Raw genomic sequence first — 11,267 nt, forward strand, 5'->3', positions numbered from 1 at the left:
GAACAGAGCAGAGGATAAATACAGTGATTAACAAGCAAACATTGGGATTCGGCGAAAGATTGTCCAATGCAAAAAGGTTTGTAGCAGTCTTATCCATGAAGCTGTTTTTTTTTTTTCCTTAAAGGAAATAAATGAAGTATATAATAAAAGGGAAATGTTTTAGTAAATTAGAGTATAGCCACATGATGGAGAACTAACATTGAGAGTAATCATTTTTGAAGGCTGTGCAGAAAAACACAAAAATTATAGTAAAAAAGGATGATTAAAAAGCATGTAAAATCATAATTATGATTACAGCTATTTAAAGAAATGTGCATGTGAAAAAAAGACAGAAAAGGAATACTTTGAAATTAAGAGAGGTATATTTGGATGAGTGATTATTTTTCTCCTTTAAAGATGCTCATGTATTGTTGTCATCCTCTATTTATAATCTTTTTAAAGAGGCAGGTGTTAGTGGATCAGAGACTCAGCAGAGGCTTTTCAGGGCTTCCTGAAGGAGAACTAGGGGCCGAGGGCCGTGTGCCGCAGGGGAGGAGGGAGGCCAGACCCTGGGGATGGGTGACCCAGGAGGAAGGGGCTCTGTTCCACGGCCTGCGGGCCCCTTGGTCAGTAGTCCCGCAGTGATCAAATGATAAAGTCCTTTCTTGCATTCCAGGGTCTCCTTATGCTGCTGCAAAACCTACCTACGATACACTGGGGCAACGAAGAGATTGGGCTGCTCCTCGCCGAGGCCTATAGACTCAAGTACATGTTCGCCGACGCCCCCAATCACTACCGCCGATAGGTGCTGTCTCCCCAGGGGGACCCAGACTGCCCCCATCTCTGATGGCAATCTGATCACTGTGGCCACTGTGCGAGCCGTGGACTCCGGCCAGGAGCCACTCCTGCTGTAGAAAGCTCACATCCGCCGCCCAGGTCTTAACTTTCTGGCGTGCCTGTCCACCACTCCATGTCTCCGGACGGGTCTCCTGGACCACTATCAGTATTCCATGACACGTGGATGGGCTCAGCTCTGGGAGAGGACAGAAAAGGAGGTACAGGGTTGTCTGCCCCTTTAAGAGAAACCGGAGAGAAGGGGAAGGCTCAGGGTCTCAACTCACATTGCCCTACGTGGACTGGCTGTCTCTTGCCTCCCAGCCCCAACTGACACTGTTGCTTTTTTGTGACATAGTTTGATTTGATCACAGGTCAAAAATGCCTTATGTTTTCAAAAGACTCCTGTCCCCTCCCCTCTACCCCCAACTCCTAGCCCTTCCCCTTCTGCCCAAGTCTAAGCCAGTGAGGGGCAGCTTCCTAGGAGCTTTGTTCTCAGTCGGAGGAGGCACTGATGCTTATAACTCTGGGGAGAGACCTACAGCCAAGGGCTCGGAATTTTATTTTTCCTTTTCTCACACAGATGTCTGTACGTGTGCCTGCGTCTGTGTATGTGTGTGGGTGTACACACCCATCAACATTTAGTTACACGTCCAAATGTCCGTATGTGTCCAGACCAGCCCCATCAAACAGCCAGCTGGGAAGGGCCCCAGTGACCAAGTATACACGCATCCCTTGAGAAGGATCAGGTCAGGGGAGGGAGAAGGGGCTTATTACCTCTCCGAAACCCCCCCCATTTTTCCGTGATGACCCACTCCAAGATATTATTATGTGTAAATTGTGTTATTATGTATATGGGTAAAGATGTATAAATATATGTCTTCTTTGTAGCAGATATGATTTTTATATTTATAACGTGCATCAACATGTGAAAGCAATCTAGGTCACTAGCACAGAGGAAGTTGCCAGGCAGGTGACTTCAGCGCCCCCAGGTTGGTTCCTGGGCGCCCATTCTGTGAGGGAAGTGAAGAGGCGTCGGCCGCAGTGAGCACAGCCGACAGATGGAGCTGCTCTGATGATGTCGGGAGCCCTCCCCAGCATAAGTGTCTCCAAGTTTTTCCTGTCTTCCTCCTCCCCTCCCCAGCCCCAGGCCTCCAGACGCATTTGCCCTCTTCCTTCCCCATCTTCGGCAGTCAGAGCTCCCCTCCCTCCACCCCAGCTGCTCCCCCCGCTCCCAGGGACAGGACTGCAGAGGCAAAAGCCCCTCTGCATGTTTCTACCCCCTTGCCTTTCCCCTGGAATTGGGGGAGGGCTTTGGTTTTCACGTTTTTTTTTTTTTTTTTTACAAGTCAGCATTGTATTCAAGATAAGCTGTGACTGACTGTCAGTGCCAAGGGAGAGGGTTTCCTGTGTGTTCCTGGGGCCTGGGGCTCTTCCCAGAGAGAGGCATCTGGTGTCCCCCCCACTGTCACCATCACACCCCACGCAACTCACGAGGTGGGTGACCTGTGTTGGATGCTGGTGGAGGGGGAGGTGGCAGGCAGCCGGCACCCTCTGGGGAAGCTGGGCGGTGCCCCCTGTGGGCGAGGCCCTGAGTCTCCCAGTGGCGCTGGCATGTTCCATTTCTCACCGGGAGCTGTTTCTCAGGCATTCTTTCCAGCCCTCTCCTTCTCCCCGTCCGTGTGCCTCAATAGCCTCCTTCACAGAGTGAGAGGGCTGTGGTCCTCCCTCGACCGGACTAATTAAAGAAAGACACTTGTGTTCCCAAGTGGTGGTTTTATTTTTTTAGTTTTTATGTTTGTATGGGAAATTGTGGATAAAGTGAAAGAACTGTAAATAAATAGTGTATTTCCTCCTCCACTGCTGATTTTTCTGCCATGGATTTGCGTAACCCCGAACCTCAGGTCTCCTGTTGTCAGGCTCCTCGTGCTGACGCCTGTAAGCATGGGGGGCGAGCTTCCTGTAGGGCAAGCACAGGACCGACGGGAGGCGGAAGGCAGCCTCAGAGGATATCGGTAAACACTTGCGAGCGCCTCCTCTGTGCCGGATACTGTGGATGCAAATGTGATTCGTGATTCTTCATCGCTCATGTGTATAGGGCACCTTGCCGTGTGCAAAACACTGTGAAAAGCACGTGAGGTTTATTTCATTTATGCAAAAGAAGTATATAATCTCATGGAGGTTAGAAAATGGACTGGAATTTCAGCGCTAGATGAAAGCCTGGAGACATCCAGTTCAATACCCTCATTGTTCACAGAGGAAAACCCAACCCAGGCCAAGGCCAAGGAAGGGTCATCAAGAGTGAGGACCAGAGGACAGGCCTTCCACAGACTGGGCCTTCACTTAGGGTCTTAATTAGGTTTTCGCTTGGAGTCATTTTGTTTGTGTTTGGGTGTTTTTGAGATTTCGGTGGTGGTAGGTAGTTTTTCTGTTGGGAACCTTACTGTGATATGTCTTAAGAAAGGCAGTTGACTGCATTTTTCTTCTACAAAGAATGGACTGGAATGGTAGTTTCTCCACTGAAAACGTCTCCCTAGGATTCACTGGAGAGTGTTGCTTGGTTTCAGTCACTAGAAGCTATATTAGGATTAAATTTAGCCACTTGTAGCAGAAACCAAAAATAACAGCTGGGTTTACACAGCATGGGGATTCACTTCTCGCTACCATGAGTGTCCAAAAGTAGGCAACCCAGGGCTGGTATGATGAATGTGTTTCACAAAGTCTTTAGGAACCTGGACTCCTCCAGGTCTTCTTGGCCAAGATGGTAGCTAGCACTCCAGCTACTACATCCGTTTTCCAAGCAACAGGATGGATTAAAGAAAGGAGAAAAAATGCAGGAAATGTGTGAGCAGTATTTTATATAAGGTTCCTGAAGGCCGCTCCATAATATCTCCTCTTACAACTCACAGGCTAGGACTTAGTCCCAAGGTAAGGGGATTAGTCTATTCCAGGACACCGTATGCCTGGCTCAGAATCAGGATTCGAAACCATGGAGGAAGGGAAGAACAGATACTAGGATTCGAGTGGCATTATTTACAATAAGAATTTTTGAAAATGGAGACCAGACTGTCTGATAAGCATAGGGGATAGATCTGACTGAAATTCAAGTGATTGTTCATGCTCAGACTTAGAATTTAACTTTTTTCATGAAACATGGACAGTACTTCGGTATGATATTTATTTGGACTGAGGTCATTCATTGTTCCTGAGACTGGTAGAGGAAATAACTGACCTAGACTTGGCTTCATTCAAAAATTCTGTTTTTCATTTATGTAGAAAGTTAAGCATTTTCTGAAATATGTTTAATCATGACTAGGAAACTGGTGAAAACTTTTCAGACAAATCTTGGCATACTCTGACCTGCAGTTTATCTGTTCTTTCTGCGATCAGAACCTCTACAGTTCTACTTAACTAGGCCCTATTTCTGTTTTTATTCATCAATGAGGAGAGAGTGGCACAGATTCCTCAGCTAGTGACCTTGTTGCTCCTAGAGGCATGAATCTCATGTTGAGAGTTTGGCTTGTCTTGGATTGGACTTTGCACGTCAGAGACAGCTTTGTAAAGCTTCAAGGATAGGAGTCAGAACCTAAGGCCCTGTAACTGAGCCCTTCATACCTCTCCTCAGGACTTCCAGTTCTCCCTTCCTGGTTGGAGACCAGTTTGAAAGCTGCTGCAGACTCCAAGAAGTCAATTTATTAGACTCACGATGAAAAAGGTGAGATTCACACAGGATCAGAGAACATCCAGCACGTGGTACGTGACCAGACTCTTTGGAGCCTGTGCCAACTTGCCAGGATAGCCACAGCTACAGCCAATCAGAGCATCTCCTTATTTTGGCAAAGGTTCAATTAGCATTCTTAGAAGCAAGGAGAATCCATGTTGATTTTGATTGAGCAGGTGATCTGTGAGCTTTGGCTCCTGGGTGATGAATGTGAAAGTCCCTTCTTGAACTGATAGCTGGAGGTAGGGAATCTGGAAGCCAGATCCTGAGGCCCCACAACTTGCTCTGTGGATACCAAGCCTGTCTCTGTGATGACCCTAACACACCTGTCCTACCCCACCCAGCTGTCCGAGAGAGGAGAACCCAGACCTTCTCTTCAAGCCACTGGTCTCCAACCTTCTTCTCCAGCCGTTTAACCTGTATTTAATGTGGGATTCTTAGAGACAGGATATAGTTGGGTCTTGATCTCCAATCCAATCTGACAATCTCTTAATGTGATGCATTTGGGCCATTTACAAATGATGTTGATGTGGTTGATGTTTAGGTCTACCATTTTATTTGGTTTCTGTTTGTTCTGTTTGTTTTTTGTTTATATCTCTCCCCTCTCCTGCCACTTTTGGGTTATATGAATATTTTTTTAGTATTTCATTGTAATATGTCTATTCACTTTTGGTTATATCTGACATTGCTCTCAGGATTATAATACACAAATCTAACTACCTACAGTTAGTATTTTATCACTTTGAGTAAAACGTAGATGCCTCTCAACCGTATATTCTCACCTTTTATATTAGGGTTGTTATGTAAATTATGTCAGGATACATTGAAAACCTTACCAGATACTGTTACAATTTTTGCTTTTAATAGTTACATATATTTTAAAGAACTTAAGAGGAGACATTTACCATTTATGTTCTTCCTTGATTCCTTCTGTTCCAAGTTTCCCTCTGCTATTATTTCCCTTCAGCCTGAAAAACTCCCTTGAGCACTTCTCTTATAGGAAGTATGTAGTCCTCTTAAATTTTCCTTCATCTGAGAACTGACTTTATTTTGCCTTCATTCCTGAATTTATTCTCTCTAGATATAATTATTTTCTTTCAGCACTTCAGTGGGACTTCACCACTTTCAGTGGGACAACGATGTCCCACTGTCTTCTCACTTCCACAATTTCTGATGAGAAATCCCTAGCAATTGAAATCATTGCTCTATACCTAATTAACCATTTTTACCAGACTGGCTTTTTTAAAATTGTAGCAAAATGTGCATATACATATTATAAAATTTGCCATCTTAATCATTTCTGGGGAATGAGCTGGCAGTCTAGTGGTTAAAACTGCCAGCACCCGGGTTCAATCCCTGGTCAGGGAACTGAGATCCTACAAACCACACGGCATGGTTATATATTTATATAGTATTGTTGTTGTTTAGTCACTAAGTCTTATCTGACTCTTTGCAACCCCATGGACTGTAGCCCGCCAGGCTCCTCTGTCCATGGGACTTCCCAGGCAAGAATGCTGGAGTGGGTGGCCATTTCCTTCTCCAGGGGCGTGTGTGTACTGGAGTGTTAAGTACATTCACACTGTTATACAATCATCTCCACCATCCATCTCCAGAACTCTTCATCTTGCAGAACTGAAACTCTGTACTCATTAATAGCTCCATATTTCCCCCTCTGCCCAGCCCCTAGCAACCACCATTCTACTTTCTGCCTCTATGAATTTGACCACTTTAGGTGCATCATATAAGTAGAATCATACAGTATTTGTCTCTTTGTGACTGGCTTATTTCACTTAACATAAGGTCCTCAAGGTTCATTCATGTTGTAGCATATGTTAGGCTTCCCTTTTCAAGGCTGAGTAGTCCATTGTGTGCATATAATTTATTTTGTTTTTCCATTCATCACCAGTTGGCTTGCTTCCTTTTTTGTGTGTGTGTGTGGCTATTGTGAATATTCTGCTATAAATATGAGTATATAGATATCTCTTTGAGACCCTGCTTTCAATGATTTGGGGTATCTACCCAGAAGTAGAATTGACAAATCATATGGTAATTCTATTTTTAATTGTCTGAGGAACCACCATATTGTTTTGTTTCTGAGAGTGCTTTTAAGATATTTTTTCTTTTCTTTGGGTTTGATTATGTGTCTGACTGGGTCATTTTGTTTCTTTAGTTTTTGGAGGGTTTGTTTGGTTGGTTGGCATTTATCCTGTTTGGGAGTCACTGAATTTCTTGAATCTGTACTTTTTTTTTTCTAATTTTTGCCACACCATGTAGCATGCAAGATCTTAGTTCCCTGACCAGGGATTGAACCTGTGCCCCCTGTAGTGGAAGCACAGAGTCCTAACCACTGGACCTTCAAGGAAGTCCCAAGAATCTGTAATCTTGTCTTTCACCAAAATTGAGAATCTTTCAGCTACATTTTCAATTTTTTTTTTTTCTGCGCCAATCTCTTACTCATCCCCTGGGATTCTAAAGAATGTTAGACCCACAATCCCGAACACTCTTATTCATTAGGTTCTTTAATCTTTTTTTCCCCCTTTCTGTTCTTCAGAACAGACTGGATAGTTTCTTCTTCAGACTGGATAGTTTCTCTTCATCCATCTTCAAATTCATTGACTCCTCTTCTGTCACCTCCATTCTGCTACTAAACCCATACAGGGAATATTAATTTCAAATATTATGGTTTTGGCTTCTAACATTTCTTAATTTTTTTTTATGTTGAGCAATTTTGGATTGTATCCTGGACACTTTGAGTACCCTGTATGAGCCTCTGTTATTGTCGTGAGTCACTAAGTCGTGTCCAATTCCTTGCCTGCCAGACTCTTCTGTCCATGGTATTTCCCAGGCAAGAGTACTGGAGTGGTTGCCATTTCCTTCTCCAGGGGATCATCCCGACCCAGGGGCTGAACCCACGTCTCCTGCATTGCAGGCGGATTCTTTACTGCTGAGCTACTGAATGAGACTCTGGGTCTTATTAAAAATCCAGCTCTCCTCCTCTTTTGTTCTTTATTGTTTTTGGCTGCACTGCGAGGTTTTTGAAATCTTAGTTCCCAGACCAGGGATTAAACCTGGTGAAGAATGCAGAGTCCTAATCACTGGACCACAAGGGAGTTCCCTCCTCCTGTTTTATAAGTAAAGTTTTGTTGGAATACAACCCTGCCTGTTTATTTACATTATTACCTATTGCTGCTTGGGCATAGCAACAGCAGAGTTGAGTAGTTGTGATAGACTATGATTCACAAAGCCTAAACTATGTAATATCTGTCCCTTTATGGGAAAAGTGTGCTGACCCCTGCTCTAGAAAACGTTGATTTTGTTTTGTTTTAGCAAGGAATCAATCCAGTTAGGTTCAAACTGCAGGTTCTGTCACTTTTGCTGTGGGCTGTCGTTCCAATGTCATTTTAGTTTTTCAGAGGTTTTGCTCGGCTATTTAGGATTTGTTCAGATGATGCAAAAATTGTGCCAGTTCACACACAAAATTAGGGGAACCCCCCCCTTCTCTAACTGGCCCCTCTTTTGGATTCTCCCTATCCTCTTTGGTTCACCAAGGCTTCATTTCCCAATCAGTTAACCAGAATGACAGTGTTTCTCTTGAAATTTCAGGTGCCCATACTGCTGCCACCACTGCTCCAGAATTGAGGGCTACCCTTGGGACCGGTCCAGGAGAGAGAGAAAAAAATGTTAATGAGAATTCTGACTTGGAACGACCCTTTTCCCAAGTCTGGTCAGAGAGATGGGGTTTGTGAAAGAAATATGTATTTGGTCTCTGCCTCTGGTTCCTGCCACAGAGCTCCTAAAGTCATTTAATTTTTTGAGAGATAGGGGTGCATATAGTCAAGGCTATGGTTTTTCCACTAGTCATTTATGGCTGTGAGAGTTGAATCATAAAGAAGACTGAACCCAAAGAATTGATGCTTTCGAACTGTGTTGCTGGAGAACACTCTTGAGAGTCCCTTAGACAGCAACAAGATCAAACAAGTCACTCCTAAAGGAAATCAACCCTGAATATTCATTGGAAGGACTGATGCTGAAGCTGAAGCTCCAGTACTTTGGCCACCTAATGAGCTGACTCATTGGAAAATACCCTGATGCTGGGAAAGATTGAAGGCAAAAGCAGAAGGGGATGACAGAGGATGAAATGGTTATTGGATAGCATCACTGACTCAATGGACATGAATTTGAGCAAACTCTTTGAGATGGTAGAGGACTGAGGAGTCTGGAAGGCTGTGGTTCATTGGGTCTCAATGAGGCAGATGTGACTTAGCAACCGAAAAACAACAAGGATTTTGTTAGGCCTTAGGATTATCTTTTTTCCTGACAATTGATCTTGACCTCCCAGTTCCTGACGCAGATCTCCTAAATCCCTTGGGATTTCTTGAGTGGTAAGAGCATCTTTTGTTCTAATGAGGTGACTCTTGGTGGGCTCCTGAATAGATTCAGGATCACAAGAAAGATTATGTCATGATTAAAAGCTTGGAAACTTTCAGCCTCACCACCCATCCTCTGGGGAAGGGAGGAAGGTTGGGGATTGAATTGTGCCTATGTGATGAAGCCTTCATAAAAAATCTTACCAGAGAGGATCAGAGAAATTCCAGTTGAACACATCCCTATGCTGGTAGAGTGGTGCTCCCCAATTTCACAGGAACAGAAATTCCTCTGTTCAGCTCCCTTCCTTCCAGACTTCCATTTATGTACCTCTTCATCTGGCCGTTACTTTATAATAAACCAGTAAAGGTAAGTAAGTGTTTCCTTGAGTTCTGTTTTCTTGAGTTTCTGATATAGCAAATTATCAAACCTGAGGAAGAGGTGGGTTATGGGAACCCCTGATTTGTAGCTAGTTATTCAGAAGTAAAGGTGGTATCCTGAGACGTGTGACTGGCATCTGAAACGGACATCCTTGTGGGCATGAGCCCGGAACCTCTGAGGTCTGCACTAACTCCAGGTAGTTAGTGTCAGAACTGAACTTCAGGACACCCAGCTGGTGTCTGGAGAGTTAAGAGAATTGGTTGGTGTGGAAAACAACCCACACAGGGCTGGTGTCAGAAGTAAAGCTGTGTGAAGAGTGGAAGAAACAAGAGTTGTTTTCTTGGAGGTTTCTCTTGAAGTTTTTGCTGACTCTGCTACTGTGAACTCCCCTGCAGGGGGCCTACTCTCTGATCAAAGCTGTGAAGGAAAAAAGGAAAACATTTTTGCGACACTCAGCGATTACAGACAGCTTCTCCCAGCTCCCTAATTTGCCTGCTTGTTTACTTTGCAGAGTTCTCAGGTAGTTGTATTTTGTCCAGAATATTTAGTTGTAACCGTTGGCATAGTGACTACAGTGGGCTTATTCCATCTTGTCCAGAACCAAAAACCCTTCCAACCTTTAGTGAAAACACCACCACATTTTACATTAAGACCCATATAGATACATACACAAATATGAGCAACGTTTCACAAACAGCACCTGCTCTCACTATTTGTGATGGCCTCTGACCTGTTCTGTTGTATTCCATTTTTCAAAAATAGTGGTCAAGATTGTTGTTCAGTCACCCAGCCCTGTCCGACTCTTTGCAACCCCATAGACTGCAGCACACCAGGCCTCCCTGTCTCTCACCATCTCCCGAAGTTTGCCCGAGTTCATGTCCATTTCGTCAGTGATGCCATCCAGTCATCTCATCCTCTGATGCCCTTTTCTTCTTCTGCCCTCAATCTTTCCCAGCCTCAGGGACTTTTCCAACGAGACTTTTCCAGCTGTTTGCATCAGCTGACCGAAATACTGGAGCTTCAGCATCAGTCCTTACAATGTGTATCCAGGGTTGATTTCCTTCAAGGTTGACTGGTTTGATCTCGCTGTCCAAGGGACAGGAGTCTTCTCCAGCACCACAGTTCAAAGATATGATTTCTTTGGCGCTTTGCCTTCTTTACCGCCTGGCTCTCGCAACCGTACATGAACACTAGGAAAACTATAGCCTTGACTACACGGACCTTTGTCAGCAGAGTAGTGTCTCTGCTTTTCAACACACTGTCTAGGTTTGTCATAGTTTTCTTGCCAAGAAGCAATCATCTTCTGATTTCATGGCTGCAGTCACCATCCACAGTGATTTTAGAGTCCAAAAAGAGGAAATGTGTCACTATGCCCATCTTTTCCCCCTCTACTTGCCATGAAGTAATGGGGCTGGATGCCATGATCTTTAGGTTTTTTTAATACTTAGTTTTAAAAGATTCATTACTGAATGTTAACCTGTTTGAAAAACACAACTCCAAATATCATGGAAATGAAAGAGAGAAGGCTGCTACTAGCTGTAATAAATGTAAGCACATTTCAATAAGTCCTGAATAATAAATACTAGTGCAATAAATTTATGAGTCCAAAAACATGTGATGAAAATTGCATTATTACCTTGGTTTGTAGAACTCAAGCTTCTGCAAATGATGAACAGCCCCACTCTTGCCCCTTTCCCCAACCCTGGACAAAGGTGCACTAAGTTATGAGTCTTTGTGATTTTTGTAGTCCCAGAGTAGCCAACTTACAGTGATCTGATTCAGTTGTAAGTCATCCCAGGCCTGATTTTGTATTAGATGCTTGATACCATGTATTACTTCCAAAAATAACAGTCTGAAGCCAACTCTGCAATGAGAGGAAAACAAGGCAGTAATTATTGATAGCTGATTCTCACTGCCTTCTTTCCTTCTCTCTTGCCTACCTCCTCACCCCCCTTTAATAGAATCAGATGGGTAATAAATATTTGAA

The 11,267-nt window shown here is 43.9% G+C and overlaps 1 protein-coding gene across 2 annotated transcripts in view; it reads left to right on the forward strand.

Moving 5' to 3' along the window:
• The window catches only part of TBC1D22B (TBC1 domain family member 22B), an 80,511-nt gene extending 71,029 nt beyond the window's left edge, over nt 1-9,482 (forward strand). The window contains exon 13 of one of the 2 annotated variants that reach the window (XM_065912834.1): nt 8,138-9,482. In XM_065912834.1, the coding sequence (XP_065768906.1) occupies nt 8,138-8,173 (36 nt within the window). In that variant the 3' untranslated portion in view covers nt 8,174-9,482. Of the gene's footprint in view, nt 1-655; nt 2,674-8,137 lie in introns of those variants that run through there. The other variant, XM_065912833.1, reaches the window with a different exon arrangement.
• The last annotated feature ends 1,785 nt before the right edge of the window (nt 9,483-11,267 follow it).

The sequence above is a fragment of the Muntiacus reevesi genome, chromosome 20, assembly GCF_963930625.1.
Source record: "Muntiacus reevesi chromosome 20, mMunRee1.1, whole genome shotgun sequence".
NCBI lineage: Eukaryota > Metazoa > Chordata > Mammalia > Artiodactyla > Cervidae > Muntiacus > Muntiacus reevesi.